Source organism: Leuresthes tenuis, unplaced genomic scaffold (assembly GCF_036924035.1).
Source record: "Leuresthes tenuis unplaced genomic scaffold, fLeuTen1.0.hap1 SCAF_1, whole genome shotgun sequence".
Classification (NCBI taxonomy): Eukaryota; Metazoa; Chordata; class Actinopteri; order Atheriniformes; family Atherinopsidae; genus Leuresthes; species Leuresthes tenuis.
In genome coordinates, this window is record NW_027325355.1 from 27,894,309 (window position 1) to 27,918,426 (window position 24,118).

The 24,118-nt window shown below is 40.8% G+C and overlaps 1 protein-coding gene across 1 annotated transcript in view; it reads left to right on the forward strand.

Annotated features, from left to right (window-relative positions):
- Positions 1-24,118, forward strand: part of LOC140279464 (cholecystokinin receptor-like) — a 52,642-nt gene that overhangs the window by 17,146 nt on the left and 11,378 nt on the right. The window contains exons 2-3 of the mRNA XM_072374638.1: positions 3,495-3,743; positions 17,172-17,433. Of these exons, the coding sequence (XP_072230739.1) occupies positions 3,495-3,743; positions 17,172-17,433 (511 nt within the window). The remainder of the gene's footprint in view (positions 1-3,494; positions 3,744-17,171; positions 17,434-24,118) is intronic.

A 24,118-nucleotide genomic window follows, 5' to 3' on the forward strand; every position in this document is an offset into this window, starting at 1 on the left:
GAGTATAAACCGGGGCTGCTAATGGAGATTTGATTGTTCTCTCAGAACCTGCGTCACAGCCATGGAAAGAGTTCATACAGTTCATCAACAACAGAGCAAGATGAAGCGCTTCACTGATGTAAAACGTGTTGCACACAGACCTTTTCTACCAGGAGAGAGGGTGAGAGTAAAGAAACCACACCTTGTTGCAAAATCACATTCAAGATTTACACCTCCTGCAACTGTGAGAGAACCCAGAGGCACAAACTCCTTCTTGCTGAGTGATGAAAATATCTAGAATGCGTCACAACTCGCCCGCTTTCCTGCAGAAACTGAACAGAACTGCCTCCCTGAAACTGTCAGGTGTTTACTACAAGCCTACTTGGCATAATTATGCCACAGCTTGTGTTAATGCTTCTTGTACCAGATTGGTCAACAAATCTCATTCACTGAAATTGATCTGCTGGTGCAGAAGGTAAAGAAAAGGTCTTAAACTTGGCTGTAATGTTACGTGCAGATTTGTTTACATTGTGTTAAATTATTACAGTAACCACTGTAAAAAAATCTAATTTTATGCAGCACAACGCAGCTACTATTTGTTCTGAAGTTGAAGGGTTAACTAAGCTTATTTGGATGGAAAGTGTATTCTTTTACAGAGAGCGGAGACGCTGTTTCCTATCATTTATTCCACTGATACTCGGTGCTGTTATAGAAAAGATAATCTATGCAGAGGGACTGCGAGAGATCCAAGATGGCACAGGTGGATAAATGTATGTACGCTGCAATATCCTGTTACCTGGTTGTTGTGTTAATGCTCCCCTCTTTGGCATTAAAACGGACTCCCACCTCACCTTTAAATCCCATAGAAATCCCCTCTGCACGACCTCCTTCCACCACCTCCGTATTACTGCCAAACTCTGCCCCAAGCACAGGTCACCAGAGGCTCCAGTACATCCAAAGCGAGCCAGGATCCTGATGACAGCACAGAAATATCAACATGTTACTCCACTGGCTTCCTGTCTCAACCTGGATTGAGTACAAAGCTTCATTTCACTCACCAATGCATCTGTAGCAGCCCCCCCCTCCTCGTCCTCTGACTCAAAGAACGACTAATCCCACAAACCACAACACGCCTCGTCCTGGTGAGCCGTGGTTTGCCCCCCAGGTGAAGCGCCGCAGTCTGTTAGACATGCCTTCAGTCAGTGGACCCAGTCAGCGCCGCACATGGCTGGACCCGACCTTGTCTTGTCAGATGCTTTCATGCTCAAGCAGGCTCCCTGTGACAGGCCGGTGTGAGTCAAGGGAGCATCCCAAAAGCCCCCCAGCTAGCTATCCTGCTCTCACTGATGTCTGGCAGCACGGACATAAAGAAATCCTTTAACACACACTTATCGTGGGGGACTATTTAATGATCTATTTTATGTATGAGGTGATAACTTAGTCTTATTTCTGAGGGACGCCTGAACAAATCTGCTTTTAAAAGGAAACAAATTCAAATCCTGAAAGAACAAAAATAAATCAAATACGTAGGTAAGTTGAAAAGGTTTAGACCCTAAATGATTGAATGACATTTTACAAAGCCCAACATTCAGCCATTTCAAAGGACTTTCTAATGTCATACTTATGTATTCATGGGGACTCCGATAATCTAATTCAACACGCATGCATTCCCAGGTCTGTTATACTCAGGTGCCACATTATGTAAATAATCATTTCATAAGTGTGAGATTATTCAAAGTTGGCCTAATAGTTTGAAATGGTATAGACTTGAACAGATCTTTGTGGCCCAACCTCATAAGTGTGCTGCTGAGATACCTTTAAAGGCCTCCAACAAGTTTGTTTTCTCCTAATTCTTTTGGTCCAAATGTCACGTTAGTCTCAGAGTGTTTGGAAGATATGTGGCTTGTTTAAAAATGGGTGCAATAAGAGTCCAGCTGTCCGACTGGAACGACTGACTCAGGACCTGCTGATAGTCTCCTCAAGGTGTGGATCAGAGGGTGAAAACCCCGTCACACTCGTACAGGAAATAAATGACCAAATCTGCTGCAAAATGTCTCTGCTGCTCTTTGCTTATCGGACTCATTACAGCAGGAACAGCAGGTGGAAAATAAATGATTACAAACGATACCGCTGTCATTAAAAAGCGTGCTTTCATTTAATTTTCAATTAGTTTTATCTTTAAACTTTTATTGAATGTTATCAATCCATTTAGAAATAAATGACTTTGTTTATTTGGGTTTTATTCAGGAAGATTAATATTATTTCCCTCGTTCTGTCCACACATTGTTGTCACTTTACATCTTTTTGTATCAAACTGCATCTTTTTGTAAGGATTTCTCTGATGCCATTCTGCATCTTCATGGTCGTTACGTATTTATCTTTGTTGCCCTTTTCCATCACTTTGTTTGTACTTTCGATTTAGTTATTGATCTTAGTTGAATCTTTAATACAGTAGTATTAAAGGTTTTTAGCATCTTCTTGGACTTTGCAGAACTTAGAATCTTCTTGTTGTCACGTTTGTTTCCTTTTGAAGTCATTTTTCTTTAATTTAGCATCACCGGAGATTTCTTCCATGTTTTTGTAGCCATTTAGTTTCTTTTTTTAGTTTTTATCTTAGTTATTTTGATTCCTTTGAAGTCTCTTTTTGATATTTCACGTCAGCTCGTAGTAATTTTGTGGATATCACGAGGTTCTGACCTTATATACAAGCTCTGATCCAGCTTGTCAAGCCCTGCAAGAAATCCAATCATGACATAAGAAACACTGAGTCCCATCTTGCTCCTGATGTGTCAATCAGCAGGAAAACGTGTAGGATAAGAAGCACCGTGACTGAGAAACACAACAGTCAGGGTGGAAAGGCAGCTTCTACGTGGGGGCAGTTATTTATGAGCCACTTATCTGTGCATTCAGGTGCAGGGGGATATTTTTGGGGATGCCTGTCTTGGCCAATCAGCCACTTCTCAGACACTGTGCCTTGATAAATGTCGGTGATCCTGTTGTTCCCGAGTGAAGCACAAAACCCCCTCTGCTCACTGCTGATTATGCCGTTTGTCTTCTTATTTTCGCTACAATAATTTCTTTTGCTCGGAGGGAAAGGAAGGAAATATTGACATTACACAATTTAAGATGTTTATACGGCATCATTCTGTCCTATAATAGACTTTGATAATGTTCATGCGAGTGGAGTTTTATTTCCCAGGTGAGCAGCCTGACTCAGTGTGCGCTCCTCGAATACTGATGTTGGGTTTACTTTTAATTTTCTCCTTTTCCATCCCTCTGCTTTATCACGTCGTTCGTCATGAAGTACATCGGGAGTCTGAATAACTGATATTCTGTTGTCCAGCTCGTTAAGTCAATCTTCCACTTCTTCTTCTGTTTCTTCCTCTCTCATGACAACAGAAAAATTAACCTACACTTGGACACTGATAAGTTTAACTGAAACAAGCTGATTCATTAAGTGTGTATTTGGTACTTTACTTGTACAAACGCGCTCTGTCTGTGCCTGTCTCTGTCAGAGATCGACTCCTTTCGCATCCTGCTCTACTCGCTCATCTTCCTGCTCAGCGTCTTCGGCAACCTGCTGATCATCGTGGTCCTGATGCTGAACAAGCGCATGCGAACCGTCACCAACTCCTTCCTGCTGTCGCTGGCGGTCAGCGACCTGATGATGGCCATCTTCTGTATGCCCTTCACGCTAATCCCCAACATCCTGGAAGACTTCATCTTCGGAGCCACCATGTGCAAGATCGCCACCTACTTAATGGGTGAGTGTGAGTGAAATTAATCTGGCCTGAATCAGAGTGGGATATAAAAAGCTCTCTTTCCTGTTACCTTCGGGCTGAAAAGAGAGAAGAAGAATTGTCAAAGTCGGGTACAAACCTTATTTCCAGAAAAGATGGGAATATTTCCACCTAATTCAACCAAAAAGACTTAATTTGTTAATTAATTTGAAGCTTTAATGAACGATGTTCCGTGTCTTCACTGCCTTTAGAAACATAATAATTTAGAGCATGTCCTCCTCATCCAAAGAGCTCTGACCGTTCGAGGCGTGATCAAAGCACATGTGAAGGTCTCCTGCCTTTATGGCAAAGTGCACCTCAACTCGAGCCCTGAAAGGAGTAAGTGACCCTTTGTTTCCGCCTCAGAGATGCCTTTGAGATGTATTTTTGGTCCTGAGATAAAGCTGAACCTTTTCAGCCAGTCAGTTTTTTCTGTGTGGGAAACTGAAGCTAAAAGCGGCGCTTGTTCAAACACTAAAAGGTCTGAACCTCAAACTGTTGTGTTGGTATTAGCTGTACAAACACCTTTCAGTACAAACACCATGGGTAAACTGAGTGAAAAGACAGCTGAGGAAGCTAACAGTACTTTGGGTGAACAAAGTGTCCCTTTGTGCACATACTTTGCATTTACTACCAGGCCTGTGTTGCAGAGAGTTTCAGAGAATAAGCATCTCTCTGAAAGAGCTGGCGCAGTCACACATCTTCAGGAGTGTGACTTAGCGATGATCTGGCTCCCATCAGGCCTGAGTCAGAGCGGAGAGACCGAGATCCGCTGCAGAACTTGGCCTCCTCACTTCACTCTGAGGTTTAAACGGTTCAAGGAAGGTATTGAATGGTGAGGTTCACGATGCTATTACTGCCTGAGAAACGTGACGCAGCATGTGGGAGGTCAGGCTAGCCCAATCTCCTTTTCAATTACAGGGCTCTCTGAGCAGTGAAACGATGGAGGAGGGCCTCACACTAAAAATATAAACATTTTCATTGCTGCTTTGTGTTGTTTTATCCCTGTTGTGTCAGACAGGACTGATTAACTAAACCTTCAGCTTGATTCCTATCCAACGTCATCCCATCTAACACATGATTTGGGTTGTAGTTTCAGATTTCATGGGGTTCACGGCTATGTTTTGGAGGTGTGAAGGAGGTTGGAATCACTCACATGGACCTTAGTGCTCTGTACATTCTCCAAAGTTTCATCTTTTTGTAAAAAAAAACTTAAGTGCAAGTGTTATTAATACAGCAATACCAAAAAAAGGTTGCTCTCATTCACATAAACTGACTTAAAGCTCATTAAAACACTTCAATCGTTTCCAGACTGTCGCTCTGCTCTAATAAAATCCTGATTTTACTCAACTATCTGCAGTTAATTAAACTGTACTGAAGTGTATCTCCCAGAGAGAGAGTTTGGAGCAGCTATACACAGTTTACAGTGTATAGCTTTTCTTTTCCGGGGTCTGAATACTACAACATGGACGGTGATCCAAGTCGAGCTGTAGCCGACTCAGCTGTGTATCTAACTGAGTGGATGAGTTTGTCAATCTGACAAGTCGTGGTGCATTGAGAGGTCATTGGAGACAGCAGTGCAATAAATATAATAGTCTTGTGTGAGTGTTGCTACTAGAAACAGCCTCTTCAGGCCTGTTTTAGGTTCAACAAGAGGCAGTTTAAAGCAGGAAAACTCTTTTTGAAACTTGTGAAAGTGAGAAGATGGCGTGAAATGTTGGGCAGCCAGAGGAAAAACTCTGATTATATTCATGAACTCTTGGCTCGAATAGTCTCACTAATTGGTGCAGCTTTCCATCTGCATTTCGACTGTTTATCCTGAATGTTTCTTTTATTCTGCGTGTCATTTTTTAATGTTTCTTTTTATTTTTTCTCTGAGGATCTCTGAGGATCCTCCAGTCCTAAACTGGAATTCCTAAAGAGCCAGATTGGAAAACTATTTGTGTTTTTAGTCAAAATTCCAGAGACATAAATAGGTCACGAATCCTCATCTCTAAAGATTAGCATCACAGATATCAGTCAAACCCTCCCTGACTGTCTAATCAGTCTTCCATGAGCAAGATTCCCGATCAGCAGAAACCAGTCGATAAGAGGAATCAATGGGAGCATCCTAACCCATCGATTTTTCTGACCCTTCTGCTTGACAACCTCATCAACCTTTTGAAAAGTCTTCTTTAACACACAGTCGACGTGTTCTACACCATCCAAGCTTCGTCCAGGCATCCATCCGTCCGCCGGAGCTCGATAATCATGTGAATCATTGCCTTGTGCTGTTTTGGTGGCAGTAATTAGATCGATGTTGTAATATTCCATGTGTGCGTCCCTCTTTGTGTACACTCCTCAATCACCTTTATGTATCCTTGTTTGTGTTTCTGTTGCTGATCCCATGATGCAATTACCAACCAACTTACCAGCTCGGTTCTTCAGTTCTCCCCGAGGTGCAGTTTGCATAATGCATCCGAGTTTTGGTTTAACAGGGTTTCCAGTAAAATATCCACAGAAACGGCTGCTTTCTTTCAGGCCACGCCTCTAAAAAACTAATTCCCCCGTTCATCCTTTAGGCTTATTTAGAGCATCCTTCAGCGCAGCATTAGATGAGAGGTTGGAGTTAATTGGTGAAATTCAAATCTTCTCTGGCAGGTTGAGGTGTGCCGAGAGATTCAAAACTCAGAAATTCACAGCTCAGGAGGACCTCAGCAGGCTCAGCTCGAGTTTAATAAACAAGAAAAAGGATTAGACAGTCTCCTTTTCCAGGAGAGAAGACACAATGTGAGCATTGGGTTCAGTTACCTGTCGGGGAATTAAGTCGGAGGCCAGAATCACAGCAGAATCTCCTCTCCTTTACACTTCCCTCAGTGTCAGGGAGTGAAGCTCTGATAAGTCCTCCTGTCTTAAAGATGAACCAGAATGATGTTAGAAAGGCAATAACTAAGATACAAGACAGGCACATAAAGTGTTCACTATGTTTAATATATGAATAGAAAATGTAGCAATAGCAGCAGCAGTAATACTGAGGAGATGACAGGGCGATATTGATGGGAATTTAAAAGGGAAGTTTATGGGTTTTATAGTCATTTATAGGCTGCTGGTGATGAATTTAGAATCCAAAGATGAGAGAAAAACACTCAGAGATAGATAATGTATCATAGAGTATGATACTTATGGAGTTATAATCTAAATTTGAGGTTTTACAGCAGTGATATTTAACAGTAAATCGGTTAATCTGCAGTGCTGATCTCAGACCAGTGCTGTCTTCCTGCGGCTGCAATAAAACAGATGGCTGAGTGTCACTGGGCTGAAATGTTGATGAATATGGACACAGAGCTGCAGCAAAGAAGAATAGAAATACAATTCTTTAGGAATTTCTTCTTTGAAAGGAACATTTTTATATTCAAAGCAGAAGAGAAGCACAAATCACTGATAAATAATATTAAACACAGAGGACAGGGACAGGGGGACCACAGTTCACCATAGTATGATCAGCTGGTGAAAATATGAGGGTGAGACACTTTAAACATCATCCCAACGGTTGAAGGAGCATCTCGATCCCTAGAGAATAAGCGCTTAAACTTTCCCCTCTTTGCTTACACCATCTGACAGCTTTAGTAAAGTCACTTTGGACCTAAAGACTGACATATTGTTAAAGATTAAACCAGAGTTTCAGATACAGTCTGATAATCAAAACCAACTTGTTGCCATCTTTTAAATTACCGTATTTTCCGCACCATAAGGTGCCCCTAAAAGCCCCCCGCGGGGAGCGCCGAGCATTCATCGGGGCATTAAGCCCCCTCTGCATCACTCTCCGCTCTCCCTTCACGCCGCTCACCGTCACTTTAGCCACGCCTCTTCACTCTGTACATTGGAAATGAACGGCAACTGGCCACTTCTGTCGCTCGCTTTGCTTCGGTGTGAATCCAGGGTTAGGCGGATCCCAGCCATTCACTCTGAATGGGGCGAAGATTGTGTTGAGCTCGTATTTAGCGACTGAATGGTGTCATTAAAGCTTCTGCTCATGTCCCAGTGAGTCTGTTCTTCAGTCTGAGATGGGTGAAGCAGACCGATGTGCAGTTTATAAGTTTATAAAGTGTAAAAACCACAGACGATGTTGTCCTCGACCCTCGGACCATTTCCCGCTGACACAGGGAGGTAAAGCATGCACGACGTGTGCTGGCAGCGATAAACCAATCAGAGAACATTAGGTAATACTACACCTTATAATCAGGTGAGTCTTATAAAAGGTGAGTCTTATAATCAGGTGAGTCTTACAATCAGGTGAGTCTTATAATCAGGTGAGTCTTATAATCAGGTGAGTCTTATAATCAGGTGAGTCTTATAATCAGGTGAGTCTTATAATCAGGTGAGTCTTATAATCAGGTGAGTCTTACAATCAGGTGAGTCTTATAATCAGGTGAGTCTTATAATCAGGTGAGTCTTATGTATGGGTTAAGGACAGAAATGGACCCCATAACTGAGGGTGAGTCTTATAATCAGGTGAGTCTTATAGGGCGGAAAATACGGTACTTGGGGATTGTTTTCTGAAACTTAATCACCTGAGAAAATACTCAGCAACATAATACCCAGCCTGACATCTAATGATAGCAATAATAATAATTACCTCCTCCTCCATCCATCACAACAACAGATATCTGCTCATTATATTTACATCACAACAAAGATAATGACATACAGGAAGGAGCCGTTGTTCGGTTAACTTTTGCTTCAGTAAAGCCACTGAGTTCTTCTCCCATGACTGAAAAATGAAGGTTTAAAATCAAGGAGCTGAGCTAAAGAGAACTTTCTCTGTTTGCTGGACTGTGTTCCTCACAGTTTGATGCAGGGACGCCGTTGAAATCACGTCAGCTCGATAAGTTAAGATAAAGTTCTGAGCAACATGACTGGGCCTGTCAGGCGTGCTTTAAAACCTGTGATAAAACATCAGTGGAACCGTCACAGAAACCAATCACTGCAATAAAAATGACTGAGAATCGAAGCTCACCGACTTCACTGCTTCAGATCCTTTTACTTTTAAGCAGCATCTCTTTACATTTGAATCCCTGAGTTTTATTTATAAAACGCAGCATTCATACACCAATTCAATGTGCTTTACAAGGGAAATACATTAAAGGAACAATAGATCATTAAAAACAAAAGCTAAAAGCAAGAAAAACAGTGCAGAAAATGCATTTAAAAAGCAAACATGAAGCAAAAGCAGACAAATATAAAAACAATAGCTACAGATTATCCTACTGTCTGGTTCACTGGTGAGCTGCAGTAAATAGTAATGTTTTAAGCCCTGATCTAAATGAGTCGAACTCAGATATTCTGGAAGCAGAGACACCAAAGGCTGCTTCGCCTTGTTTGGTTTTGATCCTGGACTCACCGAGTAAACCTGCTCCAGATGATCTGAGGGTTCTGGCCCGAGACCATTCAGTGCTTTACAGACGAGTAACAAGATTTTAAAGCCTGTCCTTTGACACACAGGAAGCCAGTGCAGTGACTTAACCACTCTTATGGCGTTGGTGAGGACTCTGGCAGCAGCGTTCTGGACGGGCTGCAGTCGTCTGGTGGATTTATTTTACTCAGTCTGCTGAAAATGAAAGCATGAAGAAGCTTTTTCTCTATCTTGTTTAGGCAGAAATGATTTTATTCTTGCTATGTTTTTGAGGTGGAAGTAGGCTGATTTAGTAACTGTCTTAATGTGACTGTTAAAATTTAGCTCTGAGTCCAGAACTACACCAAGATTTCTGGCTTGATTTGTAGGTTTTAGTGTCATGGCGTCAAGGTGGTTGTCGAGTTTCATTCTTGAGAATTTTTGCTGCTTAAAGCAACTCTTGATAAGCTTGTGAACCTTGAACTATGAGCTCCTGGCTCATTTTGAAGCACACTGACCTTTGACATTCAGGGACCTAAGACATAGCAGTCCAACATGATAACAAATTGATGAATATGGCTGCACATGTGCAGGGTTCACGCCGAGGCCGCTTCCTGATAGGTGCGCTTGTTTGTTCTCGCATCTCTGTGAAACGTCATCATTTGCAGCCCATGTGCTGTTTCAGTGTTCAAAGTACGCATCAAATACAATCCCAGTGCCCAGATGTGTTCTTCTTTTATCAAGGATGCATCAGGGGCCGACTTGTGTGGACTTGGGGCAGTCTAATATCCCACAATGCACTGCAGTTCAGACGAAGAAAAGACAGCAGAGGAGAAGTACGCACAATCAAGTTAGCAAGTCCGGACAGTTGTTAGTGTTAAAGGGGACATTTTATGCAAAAATCACTTTTCCAGCTCTTCTACACTAATATATTTGAATATTAAAGGAGAACTCCGGTATTTTAGAGTAGAGTGCCTGTGTAGAAATCCCTCTGTTAGCTTATTGACTCCGGTAAGAACGTCCATCTTACTCAAAGTTGTCGTCCACGTCGTCAAAATCTGATAAATATCCTGCCATGTTGCACAAAACTATCAGCAGCAAACTCTGTGTGAAGTTAGCCGACTGTCACAGAGCACGGAGTGAATAAACTGTGCTGCAGGGGGGCGTGTGGATGAAGTGGGCCCAGTAGAGTGCCTGTGTAGAAATCCCTCTGTTAGCTCTCCTTTAGCTGCAAGTAGCCACATAACAGCAGCTATGAGCTAACAGAGCTATAGCACACGTTCATTCATTCATTCTTCTTAAAGTATTGGTGAAATAAAGACAGATAATGCCTTATTTAGAGGCTGCATCCTCTAAGCCCCGTTCACTCCGTTATATGGATCTCGAGGAATCTAAATATCTTCTGAAGGACGCCGACTTTCACCAAACTGTTCTCGGTGAGTAGATGAACGTATTTCATGCCAGAAATAAGGTTTAAAAACACCGGAGTTCCCCTTTAAATATTTAGCAGTGTTAAAAACAACAACCGCTGCCACTCACTCTCTCGTCTGGCCGAACCAGTCAGATCATCTCATCCAGACCCACTTCCTGAACAAGTCTCCACCCCCCACGCCCTACAGGTTATAAAAGAGCAAAGCTCAGGTGAGGCGCCCATATTTCAGCCACGGCACACAGCTTAGTAACGTTTACATTACTTGAATTTGAATACATATTTTTCCACAGACACGTTAGCATCATTAGCGCTAGGCTAATGATGACATAAACTTACCATTCAGATGTGTCCTGTTCTGTCCTTGGTCCTCTTCTTCTTCTGGGGCCTCTTCATTCTCAGGGTCTGACTCTGGCTCAAAGATATCTCAACGGTGTGTGGGCAGCCATGACCCGTGCTCAACTGTTGTCATAGCAGCCTGACGCCAAACCGAGGTCGGCACGTTGGGCGGAAGAGGGGGGCGCAGCAGCGCCACAAAAACCGGCCGCCTGAGTGCAGAGTGCTACAGACAGTGTACAGAGGGGGCTGCTGGGCTTGAATTGACCAAATGACTTCATAGACATGTCATTAAGGTGCCTGGGATCTGTGGAAAATGGTGGGGTGTAAGAGTTCTCCTTTAATGGGAGAGCCGCCCCGATCCCAATATAGATCCCCGTATAGATGGGGGTAAAAAAGCTATTTTTATATGTATTCTCAGGTGTATTTTTAAGAGATTGTCATTTCCTGGAGAACAGCTTTATAAATGTTTGTGACTCATCCAGAATTCAGGGTGTATAATTATTTTGTATCCTTGCAATTGTGTTTTTCTTTCTTTTTTCCCTTAAAATTTCTGCAAAGCTGATGCAGAACTGTGCGTTTTGTCTGACCAATCAGAGCAGGCTTTTATTAGCCTCCTTTCGTGGAGACTTGGACGTGTTACTGCCAACACAAGCGCATTTGTCCTTGTTTTTTAACTTTCTGCAGATGTGTTTTCTTCTGAATTTGAGCTCCACTTGTTTCAGCGGCTCTCTTTAAAAAGCCTCGTTTTCGATTGGTCCTTTTGATCATTCCCTCATTTTGCCGTGTTTGAAAAGAACAAACAAATATTTCTACATCTCCTCCCACAGCCATGTAAAGCGGTGCTGCGGGTGGTCATGACCGCCTTCAAGCATCAACAAAAAGAAACCCCCCGTGTGTGATTCGGTGTGTCTCTCTGAGCACAGAGACGTGTGGGTGTGAGAGACTCATTGAGCGAGACTCTTTCAGTGCCGGTGCAGCGCTGAGGTCTGTATATGTTGACTGTGCCGCCCACCTCCTTCTGCTGAGACAGAGCTGGACGTGGTTGAGCTGCCTGAGCAGTGGCAGTGAACACACCGGCCTGCGGTCAATCGTGGATGCGTCATGGATGGAAAAGGTTCGGATGCCCCCACACTGAAATAAATAAATAAAGCGACATGTCTTCTTAAATAAAAAGAAATGAGATTGCATAACATACATTTACTGAGCTTAGATTTGTAAAGTAATTCATTCTTTTTGGTTGCAAGTAAATAAGAAAAGAAAATAGAACAAATTCGCCTATAATTATGTGACCTTTATTCATCAAAATATGTTTTGGTTGGTTCAACATGATCCGTTGGGTTCACCAACTTTACATTAATTTTTGAACGAACCAGTGGATTAGTTAACACGGCCTCTGTATCTTGGCAACATTTGACACTGGTGTCACGTGACCACTCATTTCTGCTGTAAAAACTTTACACTTTACAGTAAAAACTGTAAAAACAAGCACATGTGAGGATGATGAGCACCAATTTATTTAAAAAAACTGTGTTTTTTTAATGATTTTATGCACCAGCACCCAAAAATGGCACAAAATACCCTGTTAAAAGACAACAAAACAGTTTTTCTTTCAATTTGAAAAAGATTCATTTGTTTTTATGAACTTATATTGGTATCAGAAATGATTCAAACTGGTAGAAGCTTAATAGAAAATAAATAAATAAAATATATATATTGTTTTGTACCGCAAAATTAATTTCAGGGCACTTTTAAGAGAAAATAAAAAGTTAAATTTGATCCAATTAAAAACCTATTTAATCCATTTATGATTCAAATGCAGTTAATTTGAAATAAAGTCCTATTTAATTCAATTAATTCAAATTCAAAACTGTTCAATTAAGGGGGGGTACATCCTGGAGAGGACAAACAACCATGCACACTTAAACTTTAGTCACCTATTAACCCAAAATGCTTGTTTTTGGACGGTGGGAGGAAGCTAAGAATCAAAATAATATTTACAAATTCTCAAAATAATATAAAGCACATAAAATCATTCCGATTTTACATTTTTAAAATCAATAATTTAGAGAAAGACTAATCCTTTAAAAAGAAAAAAAAAAGGATTTCCATGGATTATTAACTGCTTCTTTTACGCACAAACGGTCCCATTCACCTAAATTTTACATGTAAATATGCAACATTTCAGGGCATTTTAGATCAAATGACTGAGATCAAAAATTACAGTTTAACTGCATTTCTAATTTCAGGCCAAGCACTTCCTGAATGATTTGGGTGAAAATAGACTAACTAGCAACAAACACCATCCCTAAATGTTGTCACATCCATGTCGTTACTATGGTTACTGCTCATCAGCGATCTTCTTTCTTCTTCATTCTTAAGCCGACTCATAGAGAAGGGGCGGCTGTAGCTCAGGAGGAAGAGCCTGGCTTCCCCAGGATACATGTCGAAGCGTCCTTGGGCAGGACACTGAACCCCACGTTGCCCCCCCCAGTGTATCATTGGGGGTATGAATGTGTGAATGATTAGAAAAAGCACGTAGTTAAGAATCTTAAGACGTGCTGTATGAATGTGTGTGAATCCGGCATGTAGTGAAGCGCTTTGAGTGGTCAGTTAGACTAGAAAAGCGCCATTTACCATAGATGCTGTCAGTGAACAACGGCGCCACCGGCTATTTGTCTGTGGATCTGTGCGAAAGTCTCAAAAATCCGAAGGTGTGATTGGTGATCCACAAACGCTGAGTCATGATTCACAAGCAGAAATTTCAGCTTCACTCATTTCTTTTGTAGGTCCCATGTGGGCATGTTTGTAGATCAGTTATTTCTGAGACCAATTTAAGCCCATAGTGATAAGTTCATGATTCCTCTGAATTATTTTGACTGTCCTCCCTGTGCAAAGTCAGAGAACATGCAACAGCAGCTTCAACACCTTGGTTTCCCCCTCCTCAGCTCAGTGTGACGGCGGCCTAATGGCTTCAGTTTGATGTAGGACCCAGTCAGAGTTCATGCAGCCATAAAGAAATAAATTACCCTTCTTGGAAAGAGCTGAAATGCTTTTAATAATGCAGAACAGAGTTCAGAGTGCTCACAGAACAGAAAAGCCTCTCTTTGTTCTGGAATATCTCTGCTCGTCAGCTCCTTTGTTCTGTTGCAGTATGAATAAGATAAAGCCGATATCTGCTCCTGTCAGACTCCACATCCAATGATATATCTGTCCCTAGTCAACGCTGCTTTAAGCTAAATCTGTGAGCCTCTAATAGTAAAACTTATCACAGCAGACAAATTCTATTCTAATTATCTTTTGTTTTTATCAGTGCTTTGCAGCAAACACCTGCTCCAAATTGTTTCCCCAAACCCGGAGCAGTCCACTTACAAGCTTAATAAATGTAAATTGAATTGCACCACGCTTGTGGCAGAATGCATGCGGTAATGACTGTGATGATAATGCAAAGCTGCGGATCAGGCAGCTCGGGCTCCTCCGTCCTGAAGGATTAATATGGGACGGTGACACGCTGTTACTTGGCCAAAATGTTTTTTGCCAGATTATATTTAAATGCTACCCTTTACTCACTATGGAGAGCAAACAGCCACATTAATACACCTGCAGCCACAGATGTCTGTGGGTGTTTTTAGTCAAAGTTTCCAAGAAGAAAATAGAGACATTTTCATAGATTATTTTGACAAAGATTACTTTCAAACAGGATGACTTTACATTAATTTTTGAATGAACCAGTGGATTAGTTAACACGCCCTCTGTATCTTAGCAACATTTGACACTGGTGTCACGTGACCACTCATTTCTGCTGTAAAAACTTTACACTTTACAGTAAAAACTGTAAAAACGAGCACATGTGAGGATGATGAGCACCAATTTATTTTAAAAAACTGTGTTTTTTTAATGATTTTATGCACCAGCACCCAAAAATGGCACAAAATACCCTGTTAAAAGACAACAAAACAGTTTTTTCTTTCAATTTGAAAAAGATTCATTTGTTTTTATGAACTTATATTGGTATCAGAAATTATTCAAACTGGGAGAAGCTTAATAGAAAATAAATAAATAAAATATATATATATTGTTTTGTACCGTAAAATTTATTTCAGGGCACTTTTAAGAGAAAATAAAAAGTTAAATTTGATCCAATTAAAAACCTATTTAATCCATTTATGATTCAAATGCAGTTAATTTGAAATAAAGTCCTATTTAATTCAATTAATTCAAATTCAAAACTGTTCAATTAAGGGGGGGTACATCCTGGACAGGACAAACAACCATGCACACTTAAACTTTAGTCACCTATTAACCCAAAATGCTTGTTTTTGGACGGTGGGAGGAAGCTACGAATCAAAATAATATTTACAGGATGACTTGTCCTATCCAGATGTTGATAACTGTGGTTCTGCATATCAGCACAAAAGAAACCCAAGACATTCTTCAGCAGGAGAGGCACAGCTCAATTTAGTAAGTATGCAATGAATGAAGGCAGAGATGTGCAAGTGACTTTATTTCTCAGGGGCAACCAGAATAGGGTGAGAGTGAGCTTGTTTCATGCAGGTAAGTTTTAATCTCACTCTGATTTAGGCTCAGGCTGAGTTTACGCCCCCTTTGCAGATTAAACACATTAGTTTGTGAGGGAGTTTAGCCTCTATAGGGACAGAATGAAAGGGCATAAATTATATATAAAATTATATAGACCCTGTTAAAAGACAACAAAGCAGTTTTTTCTTTAAATTTGAAAAAGATATGAGGCAAACGTTTGTTTTTATGAACTTATATTGGTATCAGAAATGATTCAAAGTGGTAGAAGCTTAATAGAAAATAAATAAATAAATAAAAACTGTACATATATTGTTTTGTACCACTTCAAAACAAAATGAATTTCAGGGCACTTTTAAGAGACAATAAAAAGTTAAATTTGATCCAATTAAAAACCTATTTAATACATTTATGATTCAAATACAGTTAATTTGAATGAAAGTCCTATTTAATTCAATTAATTTGAATTCAAAACTGTTCAATTATTGGGGGGTTGGAGTGGATTGGGGGGGGGGGGGGGGGGGGCATCATTATCATCACAGGGAATAAGTATATATATATATATATATATATCTTAGAAACTTTTTGATCTGATTGATGTGGTGGTAAAGAGGCAGATTGGCATTTAATTAACTGATTTCGGAGGCTCCTGTGTTACAAGCTCCAGCTGCAGAGAAAAACATCTGTTTAGAAAATACACTCCAGTCACAAAAAGAGTTTAAAGTCTTTCAAATATCATAAACTCATATTTATATCACAATAAAACATAGAAATCATCTACTTTTTCAAAAAATTATCAGCTCATCTTGAATCTGACGGCAGCAGCATGTCTCATTCATGTTGGGACAGGTCCATGTTTCTTCTTTTAACGCCATCTGTAAACATCTGGAACTGAGGAGACCAGCTGCTGGACCTTTGGCAGAAGAATGTTGTCCCACTCATTCCAGCTGCTCAGCAGTCCTGGCTCTTCTTTGTTGTATTCCTCTGGACTGCAGGCAGGTCAGTGTAGCACCCGGCTGCTGGAATAGATGCAGGATGTGGTTTTAACAGGTTCTCATGTGGCTTCTTCTCTGGCTGATGGAGCTTTAACCTGCATCTGTGGATGTTACAGTGAGCTGTGCTCACAGACAGTGATTCCTGAGTGTTCCTGAGTCCATGCAGTGATTTCCAGGACAGAATCAGGTCTGATTTTAATGCAGAGCTGCCTGAGAGCCTGAAGGTCACAAAGATGTCTCCAGATCTTCTGAATCTTTTGGTATTATGTTCTGTAGATGATGGAATATTCAAAGTTTTTTGCAGATCGCTGAACCTCTGTTCATCTTTACTTCTGAGAGACTCTTCCTCTCTGAGGTGCTCTTTTTATACCCGATCATGTCACTGACCTGTTGTTAATTAACCTAATTATCTGCAACATGTTCCTCCAGCCGTTTCCTCTTAGTTTCACTTACTTTTCCAGCCTTTTGTTGCTCCTGTCCCAACTTTTTGAGACTTGTTGCATCCTCCAGATTCAAGATGAGCTCATATTTTTCATGAAACTGTAAAATGTCTCTTCAATTAATGTCATAACCAAAAAAACCTTTGCGGGGGAGCGTGAATGTATCAGTATATATTAAAATATTTGTCATTTTCTCCCATCAGAGTTCTTTTCTACCAGTTCCCTGATGACATCACCAGAAAAAGAGGCCAAGGGGTGACCAAAAACACGACTAACACCTTTCCCTCCACCTTTTCCACCCTGCAGGGGTCACCGTCAGCATCTCCACCTTCAGCCTGGTGGCCATTGCCATCGAACGGTACAGCGCCATCTGCAACCCACTCAAGTCCCGCGCCTGGCAGACCCGTTCCCACGCCTACCGCGTCATAGCTGCCACCTGGGTGCTGTCACTGCTGATCATGGTGCCCTATCCGGTCTTCGCTGTCCTCAAGTCTTTCCTAAAGACGAACCGCACCGTTGGCCACATGTGTCGCCTGGACTGGCCCAGTCAGCGAACCGAGCAGACCTGGTAAGTGCAAGGTAAAGCAGAATAATAGGAATAACCTGGGGAAAAATGGCTTTCATCACCTCATCCACCATTTCTCTGGACAGATTTACTTGTTGGGAAATGAGGTTTGCTTCCTAAGGTAAAGCGATGACATTTTGTCATTTAAATGACAAACTTCACCCGAAGTCTGAGGGGAAAAAGATTTCTACTCATGACAATTATTGCCAGAACTTTAACAGAGATACAGGAGTAAAAGACGAGTGGAAGACAGCCTGCTTTAATATAATAGAGTAATTTCCATGTTTGTTACCAGCAGCTTCATTTTCCGAACCGAGCAATCCAACCTTTTTTCTACCGACTGCAGGTGTTTGAAAAAGAAGCTGCAGAAACCTTTAGTGCTCGTCTACTCTCACCGCATTTAAACGCTTTAACTAATCCTAAAACTAAGCAATAGTAAGGATATGTGTGGCTGTAGTGGAACTACATCCGCTTTGCTTATGCAAACGTCGTTGACCACCATTGTGGCCATAAGTTTAATAAGTTATAAGTTTACATTTACAATAACAGGAGGAAAGTACCAAGTGCTAATGGGGGTGTTTTCAGAGAACACCCCCCTTGTTTTCTCTATTTTGGATTAGTCCAACCCACAAGGGAGACGGATAGATTGAAGAACGTTATTCAACGTCCGGTGGTTTGCTGAATATTCATTTTTACTTTGAGCGTTTCATTCACAGTGAGTCCTTCTCCACTGTCCACGTCAAAGACATCGGCAGAATTTTACCAAAGTAGATGGCGGGAAGAAAGTCGAATACAACATTTAATTTAACAGGCAACAACAGTTTGCATAATCACAGCTCGACTACAAACATGGCGCATCGTCTAAAAACGGGAATACTTCAATATTATAGGCTATTAATATCATATTAAACATATTATAGTATATAGTTTAGTATATTTTGGTAATCATGGGCTATTCTATTGATGCACGTGATGCAAAACGCTGTCAGAGCCGCGTTGAGATTTTGGGGAATTTTAATTAAATTGATTGATTAAATCAAAATTAAATTAAATTGATTGTCTTTCCGATGTGAAGACTCTAGGTTTCCAACTCCAGCACACAGCTCTTGAATCCCTTGTCATATGATTTAGCCGAATGACTCAGCAAAAGGTGAGTTCCAACACAAAGTGGGATAAAAAGTATTGGCAGAAATTGTAGAGAAGGCTCCTAAATTCTTGACCCTGTGGGCAGAAGATAATGGTGTCTGAAACAAATTCTTTGGTGAGAGTTTTATGAGTTAAAGGTGAGCAGTCTGCCTCTGCTGAGGCTTAATTAGAGACTGTGTGAAATGGAAAGGTTTTTAGCTCAGCAGGGGTCATACACAAAGATAATGAAACTGAGAAAGAAAGTGGAGACCACATCTTTCATAGAAACACAGTGGATATCTGTCCTCAGTTTAACAATTTTGCCATTGCTACTGACATTAAAAATGAATAAAATAGAGCATTTGCTTTCAAAAGAGACCGAAATAAAGCATTTAGTTTGTTTCAAGAGCAGCTCAGTTACTTTGCAGAGGATAAGCATTTTAGGAACATTTTCCCAGAACAAGAAAGGCTTCAAATGAAGATAAAGCCAAATCTTGTACAAATCTTTCTCCTTGACAGCCTTTTGTGTTTCAACACTAAAGATTTCTCCTTTTTTCTGACCGTCTATCAAGCTCTCAAGCTTCCCCGGGGAAGGTGGTGGGAGACTTAATTAGTCTGCTCGGTGAGGGGGAAGTTGAGGGGAAGGAGGAAGAAATTCGAGGTTGAGATGTCAAGAGTGTGTGTCACAGAGTACGAGTATCTCTCAAGTTTTAATTGAACACCGCACATCATGACCATCTTGTAAATTACATCAAGAGATAACAGCTTCTTCACCTTCTCACTAGATGAAAATGGCTCCTCATTGAGCAGTTACTGAAGCATCCAGTATTAGGTCGAAATAACAGAGACAACGAGCAACTAGCAGAAAAACACAAAAGAGCTATGAAATGGTTCATGAACTAACTTCTTCAAGTAAAACCAAATGAGAATTAAAATATTTAAACAAGCCTGTGCACTGACAAAGGAAAGCGGGGTCTGAGCAGTGCGGTGGTTAGCACCATAAATGCTGGGGCCTCTTTGACTGGACTTTGCACTTTCTTCTTGTACCTGTGTAGCCAAGATGATTCTAAACTGGCCGCAGGTGAGTTTGTGCCGGTAAACTGGTTTAAATTTTACTTAAAAGACAAAAACTACTTCGTATCCATATGTAAAAACACAAGAAATCGGACAAAAATGGTACATGGAGTTCCTCAGGGTTCAATTCTGGGAACTCTTTTATTCAACATGGACATGCTCCCACTGGCTCAGGCAATTTAAAGCAACAGAATATGCCACAACAGTTATTCAGACGATACAGAAACCTACATCACCGTACTCCCCAGGGATTATAATCCCTGACAAACATAAATAAACAGACAAATTATCCAGAATTTCCTTCAGTGAAACAAAGACAAAACAGAGGTCTTTAAGGCAAAGAAGGAAAACCATAACCCAAGCCAGAAATCTTTAGTGTTTTTATGGACTCAGTCCTCACCTTCAACAGTGATATCAAGTCAGTTATGAGGTCAGCTGACGATCTCCTGAAGAATTTCACAAAGATTAAAGGACTAATGCGTCAGAGGGATTTAGAAAAGCTGCTCCATGCATTTATCCCCAGAAGATTTGAATACTGTAACCCGTCTGCCTGTAGATCAGACCGCTGCTGCTGCTCGAGTCCTAACTACGACCAGAGAAAGTGGATCACATCACTCCAGTTCTGAGGTTTCTACTCTGGTTTCCTGCCCACCAAAGAGGTTTATGAAGCTTTAAATAGTTTTGTGGCAAAGTGCATTTCAGATCTTCTGATACATTACTAACCTTTAAGACATCTCAGGTCTTCAGGAACAGATTTTCTTTCTGTCCTCAGAGTTAAAACTAAACATGGTGAAGCTGCTTTGACTTTTTATGGACCATTTATGTGGAACAAACGTTAAGACTTTCCTGTTCAGCAATGCATTTGGTTAATTTATTTAACTCGGCTGAAGGACTGATGAATAACTTTCACTGCATTGTCTGTTTAAGTGGAAATTTAACCTTTAATTAATGCTTTTATGTTCTATGTAAAGCACTTTGGATTAACTTGGTTGTTTGACTGTGCTCGATAAATATGCCTTAAAGTCCAACTAAAGTAAAAAGTCCTTCTCATGTAAAAGTAACTTGTAAAACAAGGTTTTAGTACAGGAACTGTCCAGAACCTTTAAGTTTTAAGGAATCAGTAAATCTTGTACTGATAAGTGCTCTCAGTTGTGTCAACAGATGTGGAAATTTAAACCCACAAAGCAGATGTTTAACATGTTTTTCTCTGATTAATATAACCAGAACACATCTCTCCTGATTGGTAATCAGCTGCTGTGGTAAAACTGTTAAAATACTACCATTTAGTTTAGTTTTTTTTGCTATGTGCTTCAACTCTAATAGTCTGGATTTCCGTTTTGAGCCAAAATAAGCTAAAATACCAACTGTTATTTCTAATTAAAGCCGTTTGCAGACTACCACGACTTCCAAAAAGCTTTTGTCCTAAAAGATTTTCCGCACTATCAAACAGCCAGCTGACTGGAGACTTTGAAGTTCTTTCTTTTAACGAGAATGGAAAGAGAGGGACTGTGCGGAGTTCAGAGGGAAGACATTAGAATATCAGAGTGAATGAAACGCCGTCTCATCCACAGAGCCGGCGCTTTCATGTGCCGACTGATGTGCACCGCTTGGTTAAGCATTTTCTGATCGCAACTCATTTAAATGGAGATCTAGCTGCAGATGTTAAAAGATTTACAATTAGAAAAGTGACATTTTAGCAGCCCCTTTTACCTAATTTGCTCTTAAATACACTTGTACAGTCCACACCTGTAGAGTCAGGTGAGCTTTATGTTCGGGTTAAGCGGTGCAGCATTGGAAGTTACACAGAACGCAAGCAGAGGGTTATATCTGCAGGCTGAATGTGGTCTGATGGAGGCTCTGAAGATTAAACACGATCCACGTCTTAAAGAAATAGAACGGAGACCAATAATAGTAATAGAATTTACTCCCTTTCAGCATTTTCTCCACTTTGCAGTTCATCGTTTTAATGAATCTATGTCCGTTTTACATTTATAAAAACACAATAAGCAGATCACAATGATGCACGAACCCTTGGTGAGATTAATTTCAGTATCGTCAGCTGGAGGGTCGCCACAGAGCAGATTTCATTAGATGAAATAAATACCTGATACCGATCAAAGTCTGGCTGCTGTTTCACTGGGGATGATACAGTAGAAAAGCAGAGCTGACTTTAACTCGACTCATGCTCAGTAAACGCTGAACAGTTTCTCGTTGTCCCAGACAGGCGACCTAGGTGAAAGAAAATCCTACATCAGACAGTGAGAGGTTCAGGAGCCAGAATTACAGACAAACGTCTCACATTCACCTTAATGTATCAACCAATAAGAAGGCTGTAAGAAATAAGAAGGAAATTGCATGTTGATCAACCCAAATCTGGCTTAAAAACCAAAACAAACTTGAACGTGGCAAAAGAAAGGATGAGGTTAAAGGATAAAGGTTTAAGGAAAACATCAGGGTTCAACAGAGGTTTCAACACGCCTGCAGGAGAGGAGGTCAGCTTTATTATCTGGGCGGCTCTCTCTTTAGAACTGATCAGCCCAGACAAAACAAACCCTCCGGCCTGCCAGAGGCTCGCCAATCTGACACATCATTGTGGGAAAGATAAAATCTGATGTCCATTTAATGGGCTGATAACATTCGAAGCTGTTGGCAAACTGTCTCCACAGAGCTGTGGATGAGGAACGAGCAATCAGCAGTTTGAATTATCAATTTGACAGATTATTAGATATACTTTGATTTAAACAACAATATTTCTGGCATGTTTTAGGCGAGCTGTTCCTCTGTGGTGGTCTTTTTAAATAATTCCCAAAGTTTAATGCCTAAATAAATGGAAAGATCGGTACAAGACTTATAAATACTGTGCAATTAACTGTAAAACAGCACTAAATTTCATAAGAAACCATGAACACAGGCCTCTTGGAAAGTAACTACACAAACAGAATAAGAATGAACACTATATCACTAATATATCATAGAATCTAAGAAAATGACTTGGCTACTTTCGTTAATTACAGTACTGTGCAGAGGTGTTGATCCACTGATCACGCCTTCACATTTTACCAGGAAACATGTGCAAACATCAATTTAAATACCGTATGAGAGGAAAAAACAGACTTTTAGAGGCAGAGGCAGAGAGAGCTCAGAGTGAAGACAAGCTGGCATTCCTGGACTAATTACTCTCAAAGGGCAAAAGCTTAAACTGTGCAGCTGTGCTGGAGACTTGCTAAGCTTCTCTAACATCTCTCTCTGAAACAAGCAACATTAACCCTGGGCTCTGAAAGGTCCCATCTCTAAAAGCTTAATGTCCTCTGATCAATTTGCAGAAGCTTTGAACTGGCAGCACTGATTGCTGTTAAGAACTGCATCAATTTTTGTGAAGGTTCCAAAAGCATAAAGCTACTAAGTGAGATCAATTCTTTCTATGAACTGGAAAAGGCAACTTAGCGCTTTTAAATGCCAATATTACTACCAGAGACCTGATAAAGACACATTCTCAATCTTATTTATGTTCAAATATGCTAAAAATGTCAGTTTCAATGGAAAATGACTGCAGTCACTTAAAAATAATGTTTTTCTGCTGTCGACAAACAACGATCGAGTGTCACCATGAACTGTCTGTATGCTGGAGACCGAGAGATGCTTTACAATAACTACAGTGTGCATACAGTACTGTGGACAGTCTGCAGACACACCTCATTTCTATATGAATTACCAGAAAGACAAGCAGCAGGTGCAGCCGTGCAAACTTAAATGTAAATACAGCCCATAAGGTAAATACAGTTTGTACAGCTTTAAAGTGAATATCTGGTCTGAGCTCCTTTATTCTCCAACACAGCCTGAACCCTCTGAGACCAGCTTTCTGTCATTTCTTTAAGGAGTCTTCAGGAATAGTTCTCCAGGCTTCTTGAAGGACATCCCAAAGCTCTTCTTTGGATGTGGGCTGCCTTTTGTTCCGTTCTCTGTCAGATGATCCCACACTGCTTCAATAATGTTGAGGTCCGGGCTCTGGGGAGGATTCATCCCTCCATAAGACCTGTTGCCACTGATTTTCAGTCCACTTCTTGTGTCATTTGGCACAGCTCAGCCTTTTCTCCCTGTTTCCCTTCCTTAAGAACGGCTTCTTGACAGCCACCCTTCCATGGAGACCATTTCTGATGAGGCTTGGGCCAACAGTAGATGGATCAGCTGAAGGTCCAGATGCATCTCTCAGGTCCTGTCAGGTCACAGCTGGATTTTTTCCTCTTTCTTAAGGACATCACTTTCAGATCCTGTTCATCTGCTGGAGATAGTTTTTTAGGCCTGACACTTCTTCTTTTGTCCTCCACTTGTCCAGTTTCCTCAAATGTTTTAAGGACACACTGCACACCATGCTGAGATATGCCAAGTTTTCAGCTAATAGCTCTTTGGGAATCACCTTGTTGCTGCAGAAATCCTATTTTCTGTCTGTCAAACTGTGTTTTCTTTGCTGTTTTCCATAGATGCAGCTAAA